At 37.1% G+C, this 22,260-nt stretch overlaps 1 protein-coding gene across 1 annotated transcript in view; it reads left to right on the forward strand.

Moving 5' to 3' along the window:
• LOC134044419 (uncharacterized) overlaps positions 1–22,260 on the forward strand; it is a 59,702-nt gene that overhangs the window by 9,656 nt on the left and 27,786 nt on the right. The window contains exons 9-13 of the mRNA XM_062493645.1: positions 6,549–6,745; positions 8,999–9,063; positions 9,337–9,443; positions 12,544–12,655; positions 15,982–16,081. Of these exons, the coding sequence (XP_062349629.1) occupies positions 6,549–6,745; positions 8,999–9,063; positions 9,337–9,443; positions 12,544–12,655; positions 15,982–16,081 (581 nt within the window). The remainder of the gene's footprint in view (positions 1–6,548; positions 6,746–8,998; positions 9,064–9,336; positions 9,444–12,543; positions 12,656–15,981; positions 16,082–22,260) is intronic.

Below are 22,260 nucleotides of genomic sequence, written 5' to 3' on the forward strand. Positions count from 1 at the left end.
GGAGATTATTTGGATAAATTTTGGTTTCCTGATAAACAGTTTGCCGTCTTTAGACCCAAAAGCATGGAGGGCAAATATTACGGAAGCTCTTGGGATGCAGAAAATGTGATCTCCATTTAGTGGTATAGTAGTAACCTGTTCTCTCTTTTAGTTTAAAGAAACTTGATGCCATGAGGTTTTCGTTGTTTAGACAGTCTAAATCTCTTTTCAGTGCATGCAAATCATGCATTCATAATGTACAATAATAACATGGTACCTAAGTCTCAGTAGTGACCAAAACATGGCATACCTGCAGCTGCTAACACTAGCTATATTGCTAATAGGTCAACAGAGCTCTGACAGAGTTTGCAGAAGTTACTTGACTGTGTCTGTTAATGATATTCCTTTCATTTAGGAAAAACTGCACTTTTAGCAGTCTCTTGAAAATAAGTGCATAGTTTAGATCTCAATAAATCGTTGTGTCTGTGGTACCTAATGTTAGATTCAAAACAGCCCAACTTAATCAGTAAATAGGAGGGTGAAAAAGCCAAGTTAAATCTGTGTTTATCATTAATGTGCCTTTCACATACGAGTTTCCTAGTGCATTTGTGCAACCAAGAGCAGAAAACCTATCCCTTGCACATACTGATGTTTGGTGACTGTACACTGGAGGGCAGCCTCTGTCCTCAACATACCTTAATGCAGAGGGTGAGCTTGGTTAGCCTTAGACTGGGGTCTTGTTTTTGGGGTTGCTTTTTCTTCCCCAAATAATCTGTGTGGCTTTTCTGTCTAAGGACTGATGGGTATAATTTTTTGTAACTTGTAGCAAAATCTTTGGGTTTTGTTTACATTTGAGGTTTATAAATCTTATCTGTCTATTGTTTATGCATAAGCAAAAATAACTGTAAACAAGAGTACTTTAATTCATCTACATGAAGCCAGGCAAGTTAGAACTTACATTTTGTGCATATTCTATCATGTCACAGTGGCTGTTGAGGCACTGGATTGAATCTACTTGATTCCTCCAACATAGTTTAGTCGGTGGGTTTTTTGGTGTTGGGGGAGGGGTGTTGTTTGTTTATTCTTAATTTTCTTGAAATGTTTGATGTGGATACTTGTGGGAACTCAATTCCACTGCACAAGGGTGCTTTAAATTCCAGGAATATTTGTGTGGGTATATTGTGGCCATTTAATGGTGAATTGTTAAAACCTAAGCTATTTACTTTTCTTTGTTGTCTCCTTAAATTAAGTTTTTAATGTAAAACAAGTGAAGTGCATGTTCCAGCTTGTAACTCTCCAAGTTACTTCAGTTGATAGAAGCCAAACTTGCTTTCTGTGTATTGACATAAGGCACTGGGATTTGTGCTGGGTGTATCTCCTTGATGCATTTGACTTAAAGATGGGAATTTTGAAGGTGTAAGGTTTTGTCCAGTTTTCATGAAGACAGACAGAGGGGGATAAGTGCTGTTTATTTTTCCAGTGAGAAGGTGGCTGCTTGACTCTTCTCTTGTGTGGATTCTCTGATGTTTAGCAGAGCAGGTGCTGGCAGCCATTAGTTCACAGTCTATAGAAGAGTAATATGCATTCTTAAGTGCTGATTTTAAGTTAGTGTTATCAGAAAAAGGCACTTACTCCTGTTCTGTTATTTGTATAGCAGCAGATGATCAGCAGAAGTGATAATACATCACTGCTCCCTATTTAACGTCTATTGCACAGCTTGCAATGGGGAATTCATGCCATGTGTGGAAATGAACTGTATTGCCAGAACTACATTGATAATTCACGGCTCTCTATTTGATTTAATTTGTCCCCAGACATTGTTGTCTCTTGGTATTATTTAGTGCCACTGGGTGATTAGTACATTGTTTTGTTTTGTTTTGAAATGCAGGAGAGAATAAACTAAGGCTGGTCAATAGAGTAAGCATTTTGAGGAGATGATAAACACTTGACATTTTGCCCTAAGCCAAGAGTGTACAATGGTTGAGACTGCATAATCCTCTGGGATGACCAAAAGGGTAAGTCAATAGCTGTAGTCTCTTAAAGGCTGGATCCAGATTTCTTAATTTGGGACTAAAACAAAATCCAGCATGCAAGTCTCATTTGGCAGTGTGGAATTTTTTTTTTCTCTGTAGCACCATCTATTCCCAGCAGCTGAAAACACCAGGCAGCTGGTCTGTTTAGCCTGAAATTGTCTGGTCATTAAAAGCTGAGGTACAAGACACAGTTTGAAATGCCCTAGTCAGAGGGGGCAAGAGATGTAATCAGTAAGTCTTGCCTAAAGTAGAGTTGCATGTTAGAAAACATTTTGGTACCTACGTGTAAAAAGATGCTTATACCTTTACTTTATAAGTTTGTGCTCATCTTGCCTGATGTATTATCAGTTTTGAACCTGTTGACAAGATACTGTTAAAAGTGATAGGAACTGTTAATAGCATTCTGGTTACAATACACACCTAAGGAGTTGAGAACCTTGGCTTAGAGCTCTCCTCCATGTGACATTCACTGAGTCATGTTCCAGGAAACTGCATTAGCTGTAAAGCAAAAAGTTCATACCACAGCTTGCTTGGATTCTGGTTCACTTCCATGTCACATGCATTGCTTGGGGGTCTTGTTTTCATTCTTGGAGCTACTTCCCCTGCAAGTAAATATACTACACTCACAGTTCCATCTTCTGTTGCCAGTAATCTTAAATGAGGAGTAGTGGCTAGAATGAGATACTTGAGGGGTTTTACACTTCTGAGGGGAGAAATGCATGTTTTGTCTCAAGTAACATCTCTCTCCCTGAGCCGAAGTATTGGTCATGGATTTTACTTTCCTTGTAATTCAAATAGTGTAAGAAGTATGGCAAAACAAGATGGTCTATCTTGATGGCTCCTCAGAGGCTTCTGAATAGTGTACCAGATCCCTTCTTAGCTCAGTTTATCACCTGTGACATGCCCGTAAACTGTAACATGTCTGAGGGCTAAAGCTGAAGAAAAAACATTTTACATGGAAAGAAATAATCCAAGAGTAAGATGTTGGCAGGTAGAGAACTTGACAGGAGACTCAGATCCTTTATTGCTATATGAGTAGGTTGATGAGATGGTGACTTCAGCAGCAAAACCAGTTTTGTAAGTTGGGGTACTCCTGTGCTGTAGGTCTTCACTAAGACTTTTGTTAACTATTAACTCTTATCTAGGCCCAGCTTGGAGGGGTTTTCTAAGGTGTAATCTTAACTTTATCTCATTCAGTGCTCTGGTTTGGTAAGGCATGTATTATATATACATTTATATATGTTATGATACATTTACTTGCGAAGTAGCAAACATGCAACCTGAAATGGACTTCTTGGATTCAAGAATGGTAGTTATGTCCCCTCACAAACTGATGCATATTACTGTGTACATTGACTCTGTGCTAAAATAACTGCTTAAATATTTTTAAATAGTACTTGATATTTAGCTGTAGTACTGTATTTTGTTATTTTATATAATTTCATTAGAATTAATTATATTAATTCCCTTTCTGAATTGTTTCTATTGCTTGCTATTGCCTCATCCTACATAGGGGTTTTGTCACTAAACTGATGCGAGTCTTTTATTTGTTGAAAGATGCCATGTAGCCAAGGTACTTTTGGATGCCATGGCCATAGTTGATGCTAAAGTTCCTAGTTCTGGGGTTACTCCCCTGCTACACTGTAAAAAGTAAAGCTTGGCTGTGGTTGTGGCCTAAAGTTGACATGTTCCCCACAGAGCAGATATCATATGGTGTGCAGTCATTGAGCAAAATCAACAAATGAATCAGGTGAAGAGTCACTATTTTACAAGTGGAAGTGCTGGTCAAGGTGATGGTGTGACTATACTACCTGTGGTATACCTGAGCTAGGCAGCTACTGCTGCTAAAGGCCATTTTATGCCAATTTTAAGTAGCTGTCATTTGACTGTATCACAAGAGTGACAGACCAGTTTTATTTCTAAGGTGAAAATTAATTTTAAGTGATGTCTTTTAGCAATTTGAAAAGTACATTTTTATCTTAAGCATGTGCATGTTAACGTGGGTTATTGCTGCCATCTGCTACAAGATAGTACTGGATATTTGTTCCCTGTCGTCAGTTACAATCCAGACAGAATCCACAGGCTTCTTAGCCACATCATTGACTCTCTATTGTGAATTGTTTAAAAAGTGAGGGAAGCTTTTAGGGCTGGAATAACCTGGGGGAACACACATCTTCTGCTACTATCTGACCATACATGTCTTTGGGTGGTGGTGTACCCTGAGGGGGGGAACAGTATTTGCCATATCTTGCCCATACTAGGGGGTGAAATTTCTCACTTTCTCACTGTTGTATTTGGGATTTGTTTTTTAATGGTTTGGGGGTCTTGAGAGTGGAAGTTGGGCAAAATGGAGTTGAATCAATGTTAGTAGACTCAGTGGTTCAGAGTAGGAAGTTGAGTGTCTACAGTTTACTTCTTCCTTCAAAACAAAGATCGCTGGGGAGTAGTGTAAGAATTGCATGTTCTGATGACTGAAATCAAAGTGGGCTGCAGCAGGGACACTGCTTGTCAGTGAAGGGAGATGGACCACTCTGATGTGTCTTCATGGGAGTGGTGTCTCTTCTGAGTATGAGATCTGAATAAGCTGCATTGAGCCTACCAGCAGGGCACTTGATGCTGTTGTCTTAAGACAGGGCAGATAGGTGATAGAGTCAAGCACACAAACCAGGGCACTGAGAGAGCAAAAGTTTATTAATTCTAGCCTTTTTCAGTCACTGATCCTGCTTTGTTACACTGGCCAAATCATGATGCTTCTGCCGTGTGTCTCCTTGCATCTAAAATTAAGAGAAAAACATGTTACTCTGTTACCACACATCAATGCTCAAGACCTTTTTTCTGCATCACACTTTAAAATTTTGGATGTTCTGTCCTTCCTACTACCATGTTTTCTCTGTATTCTTCCCCCCCAGAATAGCCTGTATATAAAATTGTTGATTCCATTAAGTTCTTTGCATTCACCACAGCAGGCTTTTTGTTTTCTATATCAGTTTAGTGGTGTAAATAGTTTCAAAGACCAGTCAAATGAAGAACTAACTTCACTGTTTTGATGTGAACTTTCCTAGGTGTTTTCCGCCAGCTGCCATACTTTTTCAAGTTTTTCTGCTATAAGTGTTAAAAGTTGCTGATCTCTAGTAACAGATCTTGTGTCTTAATCCTTTTTTAAAATAATGGAGTTATGTTTGAATATTCATGATGATAAGGAATCTGCTCAAACTCCCATGAACTTTTACAAATGTCCCTTAAGAGTTCACTGGTATTTTTGCTTACTTTCTTCCAGACTTTGTGGATTTATGTTATACAAACTGTGTTCGTGTAACCTTTGCTGATAATCAGTTCAGTTGTATGTTCAGCACATTGTTACCACTACTATTCAAAAACAATTAAATTGAGGGATATACTGGTTTTAAGTTTGTATGAAAGACCTGAAGGTCATTGGCTTTAATGAGTGTAGTAAAGTTCACTACCTTTCATTATTAGGACCTTTTTAGAATATTTTAGCTTTTGCAAGGTACTATATCTCCTTAACTCCTCTTTCTGTGTTTGTTTTATATCTGCATGACACTTGTGCAAATTTCAGATGTTCTGTGAGAGGAGAAGGGAGTCAGGTAGCCTTTTTGAAGAATCTTTGCACTCCTATTTTAGTTCTCAGGCAATTCTGAAAAGTTTTAAGTTCTTAATTTTGCTCAAATTCTCTGTAAATAAATGAAGGCCTTTTAGCTAGAAAAGCAGATGTCTGGATCTTGTCCACATCTTATGAGTTATTTGATCACTTTTTGTATATTTTGCTTATGAATGTGAGGAGGAAGAAGAATATTTTAATTTATGAATATGTCCATAATTTCAATGTTTTCTTTTTGCTGCACCTTCTAATTTTCTATTAGTTATGTCTTCTGTGTGCTGAAAATCTTAACTTTCATATGTCATTCTGTTTTCAGATTATGACTATCCTAATGTATAATTTATTATTAACATGTGAAATTATCCTTTGTAGGTGTGATTACTTCTGTTTCCTACTTCCTTTCATCTGAGGTTCCCAGCACAGTTTGTTCTTCCTGCTTTGACTGCCTTTCTACAAATCCAGAGTGCAAGATGTATTTAGATGTCTTCAGTGTCACACTGTGTGTGCTGCTGTAGCCAAACGGGGCTAGAATTAACCATCGTTTATTTTACTCTAAATTGACATCTTTAATCATAGTCCTCTAATTCTTTCAGCTTCTTTTTACTTGAACTGTTCCTGTTAGTGTCCTTCTCCACTCCCTTCCCTACATCCCATTTTTGCAGGTCATATCTCTTGTTATATCTGTTTCTTTGGCAGACAATAAACTACATTCTTGTATTTCAGTTGAGCAGTTTGTTCAGGGCTTTTTTTTTTTTTTTTTAGTATATGTTTCTGCAGAAACAACCAGATAAATCGTAACTCTTGACAAGTTTTCCTTAATTGGTCATTAATGTAAATTTCTGGTGTGTTGTTAATATTTCTTTTCACTTTTCCTTTGTATTTATAGGGCTTTTTTCTTAATGTTTTTCACATTCTAGGCACAACATCGGCTTTCCCATTGTAGAGTGTTCCTCTGAAGGAGACTTTATTCTTTCCAAGCCACCAGGCACAGGGGGACTGATCTCTTTTGGCACTGTAGCTGAACAGTTGGTGTATGAATTGGGCAATCCTCAGCGCTATCTTTTACCAGATGTTACATGTGACTTTTCCCAGGTTTCCATCACTGAAATTCCAGGTTAGTCCTCTTTCATGTAAAGATATCTGTGTCAAGATATGATATGAGGTGTGTTATAAAAAAAGGCAGCTACTTTAATTTCCATGTAGTCTCTGCATATTTCTTGTTAAATTACTTCTTTAGAGTCATGCTGTATTAAACTGATAGTTTCAAGGATTTCTGCTAGAAATTACTTAAGGAATTTTAAACATAATCTTATTTATCTTGCTGGCTGACTAATTTGTGTTTTCTATCGCTACTTCCTTTGGTTTACTTTTGCATACTTTAATGCATGCCTTGTCAAGTCCTTAAACTGTGTATTCAGTGTGAACAACGTCAAGACAGCTTAACTGTTATTTCAGGTTTTTTTTTTAACTGCAGCTAAATTCCTTTTCTCAAAAAAATGTTTTGCACATGTTTTTGCTTAGAGCATGTTGGAAGTGTTGGTAACAAAGACTGTCTTTCAAAGCACTATTTGATAATTTTGTTTTTCTTAGACATTTAGGTGGATCATAGTAAGTGGTAGAAGCATGATTAGGTACAGAATTTCCACCAGAGAATTCTTTTTTTTAAAGTCCATTTGCAGTTCCTCAAAACACTTAACAACCAGTAGACTAAAGGTAGATATAATGTATGTTCAGGATTTGACTTCAAAAGGAAAACAAAAAACCCCAGGCTTAACAGATTCAAAGAGCTGTAATTTGAGTAAAACAGCTTGAAAAAAAATTTATCTGCAGTCATCTAAAGTTTGCCTTTTACTGCATCTATATTATATTTTTTTCCTTCTAATGGAACTTATTTGTGACAGGATCCTAAGTATCTTTCTAAACCTTAGAACAGTCAAAATCTCCAAGATTTAGTGGGATAAAACTGAAAATATGGTAACATAAAAAATATTTTGCTTGAGTGATGAAGTACCATAGCATGGTATAGTGAATCTTCTGCTCATGCAACATAACCAAACAGCAGTCTGATAAGGCCAGCTTGCTGCTCTTAGCCCCTAGTCTTTCTTTTTAAAAAAATATATCCTAACCTTCCTATGAACTTCTAGCTTGCAAATGACCTGATATGACATGTTTAAACTTAAAATGAACTTTCACATGAACTTTCAGTTAGTCCTCTTAGAAATATAACAGATGGAAAATGGGCAGATTGCTTAAATATTTCAGTTTGAAGTGCTTTGACACGTACACCAGTACAAACAGGCTGGCTATCTAATTTTGCTGTTTATGTTGCCAGTTTTATTGTCCTGCTTGATTGCTTGCAGTGTTTGAGCTGGGAGGTACTTATTTTCTTTTTGTCAGTGGATGCCATGCATTTGATTGTATGGTATTTTTTTTCTTTGTGTTATGCTTTCCTGTGGAACATAACTCTTCCAGATATTCACCCTGAATGGAGGGATGTAGCTTTTTATTGAAAGAGTTAAATTATTAGCCTTATGTCAGTCTTGAGAGAGAGTGATGATGTTATGTGAGTGGTGTGTAAAATTTGTACTAGTGAAATTTTCTTATTTAGATATGTTTTGATCTTTTCAGAGTATTTGTGTAATGCTTTGAACTGCTTCTTAAATATTTACAAACACAGGTTAGACACAGGTGAACTACATTATAATTCTGTCTCTCAAACATGAGGTGCTGATCATGCACTACTGATTTTCAAGGAGTAGCACTTACTGATATTCTCCAGCTCAAGCTTGAACTCGATGCCATCCCAGCAATTTTCTCAATTTTTTTTGCTTTGGCATTCCTAATACTGAACATGGTTGTTGCCCTGGAACGTGTATTCAGACTGTTTCTGTTATTGACAGGAAAGCTAAAATTAAGTTACCCTTCACTTATTAAGCTCTCACTGGTTTCTCACCTTGTTTTGATTCTTCACCAAGTGAGGGACTGCAGTCCACTCCAGCCAGCTGCAGTAAATTGTATGCTCTGTGTGTGTTTGCAGTAACTGGATATTAAGAGGAAAATAACTATTGAATCGAATGTCCTAAGGCTGCTTTCTTTAAGTATTTTTACTTTAAGTATTTTTAAAGTGTATGAATAAACATTTCAGTTTCACTTTTTGAAAGGCTCGTGTAAATCATAAATTTGGTCCCTGGATTGCTGCTGTTCTTTCTAAGGCAGGAAGGACTGTTTTCTGAAAGGTTCTCTCTTCCACAGCAGTACAGCTATCAATTATTTGCTTTTTAATTAAATGCATTTGATTAATACGTATCACAAAAGAATATCTTTGAAGTTATATTGAAGCTGAAATACTGATTTTTAACCACTATAGGTTTTGATGGTGGAGCAGTGAAAGTTTGTGGAGCAAAAGGATTGCCTCCTTCAGCATTTTATAAGGTATTACCTCATTTTGTGGCATGAAAGATACAGTTTGATTAACGAAGTCTTAAGTTTTGGAGAAAATGCTAAAACTTATCACTATTGTCATCTTCTCTGCCTCAAGGGTAAAAGAAAGAGGTGGAAAATTTGAAAAGGCAAACCTTACTTAGTACATAAAAACCTGCTACTTTGCTGAAGAAGTGTATATTTGTATAGATAATGATTGCAAGAGAGCATTTATAGCCTATGAGTACTGAATTCTATGTAATCTCATAATCCCTTTATCATTAGGTAAATGCCACATATCTTGATGGCTTCAGAGCTACTGCTGTCTGTCCAGTGGGGGGCCCAAAGGCGGTACAAAAAGCAAAACGCACTGCAGAAAGTATTCTGCAAAGGTTGGTATTTGAGTCTTGGAAGGAGTTCTGTTTTGTTTGTTTGTTTTTAAGAGGTGATGCCAGTAGAATAGTGACACATGATGGCAACAATAGTAATACAGTTTTCCTGTAACATTGGAAGACTTAAGTAGCCTTCTCAAGAAACCTGTTTTTGGTATATAGCTGCACTTCAGTTATGTCTGACCAAGTGAGAAAAGTGTCAAATACATTTGAAAATAGATGGCTAGAGAAACCCAAGTTAGTGAGGAGCAAGCTGTGATTGAGATTAAATAATAAATTTTATTAGATGCCAGAGATAAACGCATGTGAAACTAGTTTTTACCAACTTTCACAGAACTTTTTAATGAAAAGTCTTACTGATAGGAAATGTAGGAAGGTAAATGAGTTTCTGTTTAAAGCATACTTATTTTACTGCCATCTAAAATGTGACCCAGTGATTGTTTTTTGGATTTTTTTGCTAGAACACAGTTGCAATTCCAAGACAGAGGGATAAACTTTCAGTTGTATTGTCATGCCAGTGTATTTGGGCAATGAGGGATTCCTTTTAAATATAATTCCGTATCAGGAATCTCTCAGTGCTTACTTCAGTAGCTCCAGTCTTTCTAGTCAAGTGATCTATTTCCTTGTGCCATGTTTTTTATAAAGCTTCCTTCCCATCCTGTTGTAGACCCATGCAAAAACTACACTTGGAAAGTCAGAAATCCAGGGTTTACTGTGAACTTGGAGTGATTGTTCATGTGCCTGTGTGCAGGACTGTGCTGAAGGAGGACTTGTCTGACTTTCCTCAAGAGATATGGCAGATGAGAGCAGGCTGATAGGAGCTATGTAGTTGAAAGTGCTAAAAGCTTGTATCCAAGTGCTATTGAGAAAATCAAGTTGTGAAAAAGCTCTTCAGGAGGTATTAAATACAAAGACTTGGAGAGTCAGAATCTCTGAAAAGCTGTATTTCTGGAAGCTAGGTGACTATTCTAAGGAAAAAAATCTAGAATGGTGTATTTTCCATTTCATGTTTGCTCTTGGACATTATTTCAGTCTGGGCTAGGTGAATCTTTTTCTGATTGAAGCAGATTGTGGTGCTGTTGGTGACTCTGTGACATCTAGAAAATTAATTCAGCTTGTTTACTGTGCTCTCTTGAGTAATAATCAGAGGAAAGGTGATAGGAGGTAATTAAGGCTGACTAACTGGTGTGATAAGTGGCCTCTAGGCCATTAGGCATGTCTGTGGGCAATTTCTTCTGTTTTGAAAATTGCAGTATACAGAAACACATTCTCCATCTCAAATGCGGTCTTAAACAGTTTAATATTTAAAATTGTTTCTTTAACACATCAAAAGATTGGTGTATGTCAACCCAAATAGAGAATAAGAATTTAGCTGTTCTGATGCCTCTGAAATAATGCTCTATCAGCAACTATAACTTTCTGAGGTTTTTTTGCCAATTTCTGTTCATAAAATCATTCTGTTGAATCGTCAAGGTTGAAAGAGACCTTTAAGATCAGTAAGTCCAGCCATCAGCCCAGCTCTATCACTATATTCCCTAAATCACGTCACTCAGTGCAGATCCAGACACCTCTTAAACACCTCCGGGAATGGTTACTCCACCATCTCCTCGGAAGATCTATTTCAATGCCTAACAGCCTAAACAGTGGAAATTGTTTTATTATATCTAGTCTGTATCTCCCCTGTCTCATCTTAAGGCCATTTCCTCTGATCTTCTCACTGCAGGCATGTAGAAGGAACTGGCCTCATCCTCAGTGCACCTTCCTTTCACAGGGTTGTAAGAGAGATTAGGTCTCTTCTGAGCCTCCTATTTCCAGGCTAAACAACCCCAGCTCCCTCAACCATTCCTTGTAGGACGTGTTTTCTAGACTTTTCACAAGCCTTATTGCCCTTATCTGGGCATGCTTCAGCACCTCAATATTAAAGTGAGGGTCCCAGAACTGGACACAGCATTTGAGGTGTGGCCTCACTAGTGCTGAGTACAGAGGGACAGTCACTGCCATGATCCTTCTGACCACACTATTGCTGATACAGGCCAGGGTGCCATTTGCCTTCTTGGCTACCCAGGCACACGCTGGCTCAGATTCATTTGGCTAGCACCAGCCAAATAAATAGCCAGCACCTGAGAGCCTCTTTCTGCCAAACAGCTCTCAGGCTATTCTTGCCCAGACTGTAGTCCTGCCTGCAATTGCTGTGACCCAAGTGCAGGATCCAGCACTTCGCCTTACTGAGTGAACTTCATGCAGTTGTCTTTAGGCCCTTGTCTCTCTGTTTCAACAGAATATTCTAAGCATGTGATCTTTCAGCTACCCGTTTTCCAGTCTGTTCTAGGTTCTGTCCAGTAGTCTACAGCAAGTGGAGACAAAAGTGCACAAATTTAATGTGCTTCATTTATACAGGTCAAATCAGTTACTAGCCTAAGAGATTGAGCCACTCTGGCAGCTTGTAAGATGACTTCTTTTGTTTCTTTCTTGTGTACTTCTCCTATATTTGTTTATTCATTATTGAAAGCAGAAGCAATTTGATAATACGTGTGTGAAGAAGTCTTTGAAATAGTCTGTTGTCCTTTTATTTTCATTATTTTCTACTGCATTACTAACACATGAAAGGACTAAAAATGACCCACAGAATGTATTTTGAATTGTAGTACCTGTAACTGTAATGTTTGTAGATAAATTATTTAAAATAACTTAGTTTACAAATCAGCTACCTTAAATGAAGTTGTCTGTCTTGTTCTTTTTTCTCATCAAAAAACAAGGTGACCTCATTTGTAATGCATGAACACTCTTCCATCTGTTTATAGCAATTAAAAAATTCTATTTTGTATTAATGTCCTATATATTGCTTTACTATTTCAGGTGCTGTGGTTATATTTATGACAACAATGATAAATTAGCAGCGTCTCCAAAAGGTTCCACCAAAGCAAAACACGTTGCTTGTTCCACAAAGCAAAATATACATCTTAACAAAATTCCAATATTTCAACTGGTAAAATCTTTTACACAGCTACTTGATGGAGTTAACTTCTGTGGACCACACAGGGCTACTTCAGATAATAATTTTAAGACAATGTATTAATAAAAAAAAAATCATTTGTTGCAGGACTCGTCTTATTTTCAGTCAGCTTGGGTATGAAGATTACAGTGCAGTTAACATACAGGTTTTAGGGTCTGAAGATACATATGGACCTCATGCTAGAAGGAGTATAGATGGTGTAAGTATGCAGTGGAGTGTTCTTAAACTTCTACTGACCTCTTTTAATCTTTCCATATTGTTATCTTTTCCATGACATTAAAGGAAGTCACTATCATCTTGGGAATTTCACACCTTCATGTTGCAAAGAACTCACTGTTACTACTTAATGTACAGAATTAACACTGACAAGGTCTTTGTAGTACTGGGTCTTCCAGAAGCACTGATATGGAATCTTACAAAAATGTTGTTGTACTCTGTTCTGTTTCCTAAAGAAACACCTTATTATAATAACTTCTATGGCATAGACTTAAATGGCATTAGATGTAGTGCTAAAAGACCACATTATAAATATTGCAATCAGGAATTCTCAGCATTAGTGTTTACTGCATAACTTGAAAATTGTTTTGAGTACAACTTGAGAAGTAATCTTCAGCTGTGTAATGCTGTGTACTAGCACTGTGACTGCTGCATGTGTAAGAATATGAATGATGGCCATAGCCACTGCAGCTGTGATATCCATGATACTGGATATCCCATTTCTAATCTAGAGAATGAAAGTCCTTTTTAAAGGAAGAAGACTGTAAATCATGTCCTCACTTAGATGCAGTTTAAATATTTAGACAGTTTGGTTTGTTCCAAAACAGAAGCAATTAATTCTTCTTTGACAGTGGCAGTCTTGCAAAACTCTTAAGGTACACGTGGCAAAACTCAAGTCTAAGTTTGTTCTTATGAGTGTTGACATTTAATAGCAACAGTTTGTATGCAAAGGAACTGAGAATGACATAGAGGAGGACAGTGGACTTCTTACTAGTGAAATTTAGTATTAGAAATGGGTCAAGTTACATCTGCAGCTATTAATTTCAGAGCTTGAGTTTCAGTTTCCTTCAGCAAAGCAGCAAGAGTTGCTTCCTGAAGACTGGGCTTTATAATGTGGTCTTTTTCATTTTAAGACTATAAAACCTGCAATTTTAAGTGTCTTACTAAGTGCAGAATCAGAATTCTGAAACATAGGAATAGATATTCCAGATGTTCAACTTGTATGTCTTCTCTTTGTACCAACTCCTTATTACGCATGGTAATACATTCTTTAATTGAATTGTTATATAGGAAGTTTTCTGTCTCATTGTACAGAGTGAATAATGAGTTGAAGAAGAGCAGTTTCTCCTTCCTGATTGTTCAGTTTCCTTGCTTATAGTGCATTAATTTTTTTTTTTTAAATGAAAGAGTATTTATAGTACTTTCTGTATTTCCAGCCTCAGTTCCCAGGTCTTATATTAAAAGTAAACAGAGGGTTATTGCCACTGTATGTGCTTCTCATACATGCCTGAAACAGGATGTAAGAGCTAAGGCTGAAATACAGGAAATGGTTCTATTGCCTTCCCCCTTCATGCTTCCTCTAGCATTTTAGAAGAAACTAGCCAGGGGAGCTTTCATCTAGAGAGGAGCCATGGTAGCTTGAGAAAAAGGACTGGGGAGTGGAGTTTGCTTATCCATTTAAAATACAAAGCTGTAGAATCCAGAGGAAAATGTACCCATTGTGGCTTCATGTAGGGGTAATGTAGTCCCTTAAACACTGTTTCCTACCTTGTCTTTCCAGGCGAAATTAGACCTGGTTATTTGGGTTACAAATCATAGTGCTCAAAATCAGAGGCATAGTATGCTAGGCGGTATATTAACACATAAGGAAAACAGTTGCTGCCTTGAAAGTTCTACCACCTAAATTCAAAGCAGAGAAGCAAATATTTAAGTGAATGCCAAGACAGGATACACTGGACAAAATCTGGAGCTCAGCGTAGATGTATGGTGTGACTGGACTACTGCCCATGCATATCTGTCAAACTGGTGCAATGGTTGGCCTTTGCAGTTGAGAAATCACTGTCTTCCAGGCTTAGGTAAGCCTGCATACTGTAGTCTGAGCTGCTGTGTGGAGTATTGACTGTTCCTGACAACACAAAATACCCCTGAGAAATGGGAAAGAGTGGCAGAAACTTCTTTTTCTCTGACTTCAGCTGTCAACGTGGTTGCTCTCTGTCACTCTGATGGCTTGTTTTGTCAGCACCAGCCCAGTGTGAGGTAGAAATGGACCTGGATCAGCATGGAGTAATTTTAGTGGTGTTTGATTTGTAATATCTCCTGTTCTGTTGGGGAGGAAGGAGTTAGGACAGTGACACAGCATCAGTGAGTTTGTGGTTTGGAAATCTGGGATGTGTTTCATGTAAAAGTTATTTATTAATAGTATGTCAGACATCAGAGTTTGAAAAAACTCCATGTGCACATAAAAACTGTATATGCTCTGTTAGTTTCCTGCTAGTCCTTTAATTGATTTCCAAGGTGTTAAGACTTTGTTTTGCTGGGTTTTCTTGTTTTAATTCTGATACTGTAAGCTTAATGACTTCAACCTAAATATCTAGTTTTAGTACTGGCTTCATCCACTCAAAACAGGATTCAGCTTATTTTCCTAGACCATTGTATCTTGCATTTGCAGGCAAGGACGTAAACATGGAACATTAAATGGAATATTGATTATGTGGTACAGTTTAGAACCAGAAAACAGATGTGAATGCAAGAATGCTTTTCTGCAAGAATGTTTCCAGTTGTTTAGTATTTGTAGCAATTTAATGAATCTTGTGATGGCTTTGGGAGCACTGAATGTTAAAATCATGCATTTGTTGGGTTTGTTGTATGGCTTCATATTTTTTGTGTATTGTTTCCAATGGTAGATTCTTCAGTGGCTGAAAATAGAATTTTTGGAGAGGTAAAATTTGACGTGAGAGACAGTGCTTATCTGCAAGGACAGGTGTTTTGACTAGAGTAGGGAGCACATACTGATTCGGTTTACCTTTAGACGGAGAATCTGCTCTTCTCTATGAAAATGGGGTTTTTACAAGTTCTGTTCTCAGGTTTATCTCCCAAGGATTAGGTTTGAATTTTTTTCTGTGGACAGATCTGCTTCCTTCTTGATGCTAAGAGAAGTGAACGTGACTCTCTAACTTGGCCCCAGAGTACTCTCAGTGCACTTAGAATAAGAGCAGTTTGTTTGCCAGTAGCACTGACAAGTCAAGCCAAGTATTTTGTATTGTTAGTTACTGTAGTTGATATTTGGAGAATGCTGGAGAAAAGGCACAGTGCTCTAGTGACTTGAAATACCCAATAGTTGACTCCGTGGTATTCCAAAATAAAGATAATGAAAAGTTACCAGCAAATTATAGTGATGGTGGATGAGTTAAATCATTTGGTGATTTTTTTTTTTTTTTTTAAGTGTTGAGCTACAGTTACTTTTCAGTTTTGTAAATTTAACTGATGTTCTGCATCTAAGATAATCTAATTTCAACCTTTTTGAAGCAGGGTCCTCGGGAAGCTGTAATTTGGCTTGCTGTACACCATAAACAAAGAGAAGCTGTAGAAATCTTCTCCAGAGAGATTGCACCAGCTGGAACTGGCATGGGTAATTATTCATATAATTTTGTAAGAATTTTAGAGTTACTTTTTATTCTCAGAGTGTGACCAGCACTGAAAAACTCAGTCATGTTAAGCTTCCTTATGTTGTTTATAGTGAAATAGTAATCTTTAAAGGTATATAAGCTTGGTGTAGAAATTCAACAGACATTAGCTGAATGATGAAATTAAAGTCCTGGAAGTTCACCTTTGCATTCCTTTTAAATTCTTTATTCTTCCTATGTTGATACTGTCCCTTCCTGTTTTTTTTTTTTTTTTAATCTTTTCCTCATCTGTATGTTTTCCTACATGTAACTGCCCTGATGTGCAACAGTGTTTTACTTTTTTAAGGTGTTCCTGAAATTTAATAATGCTATTATACTTCACTGGCAATAAACACAGTGTTACTCAGCTGGCAAAAAATATACCTCAGTGTCTAGCTACAACACTGCATATGAAGAGATGTACAATTTGAGAGTTTTGAAGGATCTCTTAATTACTACATTGTGGTGTTACTACAAAGGATTTGTACTGATGCTGCTGTACCTCTGGCTTTTTAATACCTAGCTGCTTGTGTAAGTAATTACAACATTCAGGCATAATTTAAAAAATTTAATACTGCAGTGATAGTGCTGACAATCCACATCTTAATTCACAGTGCGTATTAACTACCCCACTTAAATTCCCATCCTGTGGTATTAAGTCTCTAACCTCAAATTATTCTGTCAGCATTTGATTTTGTGATATATTGCAACTATTGCCAGATTTATTTTTTAATTGATGTGTGAGGTTAAAGCAAACCACTGGCATTTAATTAAGTCCATCTTAGTTTTGGTGGTATGTTTTAAGTATTTGCTTAAAGGTCATATAATGTGAAATTATCTGTGCTTCTCTTGCTTGCCAAATGTTTGTTCCAAAAAAAAAGGACATTATTTTATGTGAATGTCATTGGTTTCTCTAAATACCTGGGGGAACTACTGTTGGATTATTTTGAGCAAAATTTTTTTCTGTTCTACTCCCAAGTGCCTTAGGTTGTCACTACTGTAACTACCTAAGTTCTATGCTCATTCATGTGTTCTGTGCCCAAATCATGAGTACTCATCCCACTTCTGTTACCCATTCTAAATAAATTTAATTTTTGGCAGCCTGATTTGAGGACTAGAGCTTAGATATTTTGTGGTGGCTTCTGCATGCCTTAATGAAGACATATATAGATTTACATAGATCATCAAAATTAAGTTCCATGGGCTTAACCTGAAACTCTGAAGTTCCATAGTAATCTAAAATCCTGATTAATGGTGCTACCTTGCAATTAAGGAAGTAATGTTTTTTTCCAGTGGGTTAAAAAGTGTGTAGAAGTGTGTACCAACTCCCATTGTGTCATGTGTTACAGTCTTTACAGTATTTGCAGAGAGCAGTTTAATGCAGGTTAGGGCTTTATTCTTTAAAGTTGTATTTATAGAGACAAGGTCAGTGCATGGTCATACTTTTTTTTTTTTACCCTACAATATAGATTTAAGTCATGTAGAACTGGAAATAATCATTGAAATAATATTTTAAAAAGGCTAATCAGCAGGTCAGCATTTACCATAGATGCAAGTTGCTTCTGAAGACTTGGAGTTTTCCTTATGAATGAAAGATAGTATTTTCAGTTGGACTGAACTATCCTTTCTGTAACTAGTTAGGGAATCATAGTTGAAGTAGTTCTTTTTTCATAGTGATTTCTCCATAGCAGACTACAAACGTAAAAATCTATTCTTACTATTTATTCTGTGTATGCATAGACAGTGCTCTAGAAAACATCCTTTTGAATTAAAGAAAGCTGGGGTAAATTTTAAAATCACTGCTTATTTGTAAGGTCCAAACCTAATGGGCCTGTACTTGTCTCTATTCTTAATCTGTGCTTCTTTTGTAAAGCAGTTGCTGGGTATATAAACCCCATTTGAAGTCTGAAAGTGTTGGTTTTATTAAGGGTTCAGGTTTTTTTTCGTTTTACCACTGATCCTTATAGAATGAAAAAGTGAAAAATCTGTTCTGTGTGGGTTGGGTGGAGTATGTGTAGAATTGAAATTGAGTTACTGAAACACGTGAACATGTTTGCCTTGAGGTGGCTGGCAAACCTTCAGTTCTTGCGTATCAGGGCTTTCAGTGATGAAACAAATGCATTCCTGTGTAAAACAGAGTTAGGCAGTCGATGTGGATGATGGTTGGGGTGCTGGGTTTGTTTCTTAAAGGAACAGTTAAGGCTTTTTAGAGCATCCTGTAGATGTCTTTCTCAAAAACAAAATCTATTTCAACTCGTAGAGCCTGCTGCTAATGAGCAGCAGTGGGAAAGAAGCTCTTTCTGGAATCATCTGGGGCATCTTGTGATAAATAGTGCTCTTCCTTGCTAGGTACAGGACTGCAAGAAGGTTTTTGGCCTTTGTGACATAAATGACCACTGTCAAAGGCTATCAGGGATGTTTACTGACATGCTTCCAAGTGCTTGAACAACCACATAGTCATTTTTTTTTTTATTTGTGGGATATATACTGGGACTGCTTCATAAAATCACTTATTTCAGTTGCTGTTGTGTGGTAAATTTCTCTATTACCTGTGCTCATGAACTTATTTATAAGCAGAGAAGGGTCAGATTTGGGATCTAAATGCTTAGTAAGCTACTTGATGATATGGAATACGTTTAAAGTATTGATTAGGAAGAATGTTTTTAATTTTCTTTCCTGAGTGAGATTTAGAATTTTGCAACACTGCCAAGCAGTAATTAGCAGTGTACTAATAACTGCATCAGCTTGATGATGCTTAGTTTCTGTCAGTAGTGTAGAATTCCAGACCTTGCTGTGAAGCGCAAAAAAAGGAATTCTTGATGCTTAATTGTCCTAAAATGGGCAGCTTCACAGATAAGACTTGTAGAGATGGGTACGTGATCTTGAGAACAAAAGCCAGAACTAAGGCTGTTGAGGTGGTTGTTGTTGTCCTAGGTGAATTCTCTAGTAACAGCACCTGGTGTTCATTTCCCTCCCTGTTTTCCCTGAGCTTTTTCCCTCCCCTCTATTTAATGATTAGAATTCTCCAGAGTGTCACAGCTTCATTTAGAGACAGAGCATGCCCCATGGCAGTATGGTCACCCTCATGGGAGGGTCAAAACATCTACAGGCAGAGAACCCAGGACTTGAGCCTTGTGTGCCCTGTTTAAGTGCTCGGGGCAGTGAGCACCTGAGGTCCCATTCTGTATGGTGCTGCACCACTTTTTCTCACTGGGCATTGAATAAAAATAGCTGTGGCTGCTGTCTCTTACATGGATAAGGTATGCCTGTCATGTGGTTCTGTGCTTCGCACATGGATCTGTGTGATGTAACTATATGTGGCTTTGTTCTGCCAAAATGGTGCCAGTTGTGGGGATAGACACCAAGTTAGATTTTAAGCATGAGTGGTGTTTCCTGATGAAAATCCTTTAAACAATGAAGTGCTGTGTTTCAAAGATGGCCAGCTTGGTCACACCCTTCCAAACTCTCCTATGTTAGTTCACTTCCAGAAGGCAAGATCATGACTGAGAGAGTCATTGCAAATAACCCTTCTTTCTTCTTCTGCATTTTCCCTTCTACTTGGACTGTATCTAGTGGTTGAGGAGTACTGTTTTTAACTGTATTCTTTTCCCTCAGTAGCAGATTGGTGCTTGTTACTTTTAAGTGATGTATAGGCAGTTGTGCCGGTAATAATCTTTTTGTATAGTACCTTTCATCCAAGAACCTTTAATAAGCTGTGTAAAGATGATCAGCTTTCTAACATCTAGTAGCATTGGAAAGTATCTTGTCTGCTTTACAAATGAAGATAGCAAAAGAGAGCGTAACCACATCAAAGATTGTGAATCAAGAGTCCTTGGTTCTGCTTTCCCTGTAAGAAATACTGAAGAGCAGCTTCACCAATATTTAAGGGGACCAAGCTAGCTAAAATTTAGGAATGGGGAGTAGAGGAGAAGAGAGGTGGAGAAAAGAAATTTGATTCAGAATAAGGGTGTAGAGTCACAAGAGCTTCTGCTGCATCTTTTGTAGCACTGTCACATCTGGTGTTTCATCCGGTGATTTTAGCCTGCTAGTTACTTGTTGTGGAGCTGTCAGCTGGAGATGGTTGGTAGTTTTATTTTGGCAAATATCATAATATGAAAATTAGAAATTGTACATAAAATAGGTATTAATTTCTTATTGATTAGTACTAAAAGCCTAATTTTGGTGTTTTTCACTTAGGCTGAATTTAAATCACTTTGAATCAAAATGTTTTACGTGTTTACCTGATAACCTTTTCAGGGAGTTTTCAGTTGTATTTTTTCAGATTTCACAGGGAACAGCAGTAAAATGAAAATAACTTCTTTTCCTTCCTGTGATTAAAAATCACATCACAATAATTTTGTTGAGGAGTGATCTTCATAATGCTTCACTTGAGAGGTTTAAAACTTTGGCTGTTACGTCTTGAGTATCAGATCTGCTTTTTAGCAAATTTAGTCTTAATGTCAGTATTTAATAACTTCTGACTTGACTTTGTAGTGTATGATTTTTTAATATTATAACATTTTTGGGCATTTGTCTATGTCAAGGATAATAAAACTTAGGCTTCATAAAAGGGAGAGCATTGTATAGCTTCTGATCAATCTGAGACTGCTGATTCCTCCACAGCAGCAAAAGGACAACCATCTAAAGGCATTGTGCTGATCTGAGATTCCCAGTTTCTTAGGAAATCGCACCCTCTGCAGAAAAAGGAGTGCTGTCCATATGTTGAAATGGGATGGAACTGGTTTGTGTTTGTGCTCTACATTATATGCAAGGAGTTAGATCTGCAAGAGAGAATTTTGAGATGTTGCATTTTTTAAGAAGCTTCCATAGTCAACAATGAATGACTGAGGCTTTCATAGTTACTGTCTGACTTTTTTTCCTAATGCTTTTTAAATTTCCATTGTTTTTATTGAGGGCCCAGCAGGATACATTAGTGTATTTCCACAGAAACGTTTTTTAAGTAATATTAAAATTGCAGATGAGACTCTTTAGCCCAGATAAGAATTTGAAGTTACTGTGTGTAGACATGCCATGTTGGAGAGTGATTTGTTGTTTATTTTCTGTTTGAAATGGAAGACATTTTCTGTAAACTTCTGTTGAGTATGGTTCCCAAGTTCAAATGCTGAATCAGTTGGATTATGCTGTTTTGATGAATTAAAGGGATACATACTACTTAAAAAAAAAAGCCCAAACACACCTTAGCCCATCTTTTAATTTTTTTATAATTAATAGTTGAGTTTAACCTTTTAATTGATAAAATTATTCTTTCTGTTTAGCCCTTAATCATCTGAGAGTTGATAATATCCAGGATTTTAACAGCAAGCAGCAAGCTTGGTAGGCTTTATGCATGTTCGTCTGCTGAAAAAAAGGAATAATTTTCAATCTTAAGTACGGTCTGTACTTTTTGGTCCTGATAGTGGGGTCTTCATGGCTATTTACCCATTCTGTCAAGTGAGATTCCTGTGCTTGGCAGTGGAGAATCCTGGACACACAGACTCTGATTTTTAAATCTGTAGTAGCCTATGGGAGTTCAGTGTAGTTCTGCAATGTTCGGTCCATAGAAGTTAACCCTCACTTCATAAAAGCTAGCAAACATGGAGATGGTTTGTATTACTCAGTGACAATCTCTTCATTATGTACAGTCCAGTCAGCCACATGGTTAGAATTTGAATAATTTCCATTGATTAATGTCCTTATATTGTCTTCTTTAATTCAGATACTTTATACTGGATGAAATGCGGTATAGGAGAAGCTCGAGAAGAGCCTTTCTGTGGGAATCTGGCATTTATAATTATACTATAAACTGTATAACTACTATATAGTTACACTGAACAGGGGTTCAGTAGCTAATAAATGCTTTACTAATAGCTGAAATCATGTGCTGACCTTTATTTCACATTAAAATGACCGGAGTTTGACACTAAGATGACAGCTGGTTAATACAACTTGAGATGTTAAAGTGCTCGAGTATATGTAAATATTTTGACTAATATTTGATGTCCTAATTGTGTTGGAAGATACTTTTAGAAATGTCCTTGTTGTGGCAGTTTACTTCAGTCTCCGTTTTTTTGAGAATAATACTACAGAAGATAAACTATCTGCTGTTTTCAGAGGACATATAATAATTAAGAATGTACAGTTGACC

The sequence above is a fragment of the Cinclus cinclus genome, chromosome 5 (assembly GCF_963662255.1).
Source record: "Cinclus cinclus chromosome 5, bCinCin1.1, whole genome shotgun sequence".
NCBI lineage: Eukaryota > Metazoa > Chordata > Aves > Passeriformes > Cinclidae > Cinclus > Cinclus cinclus.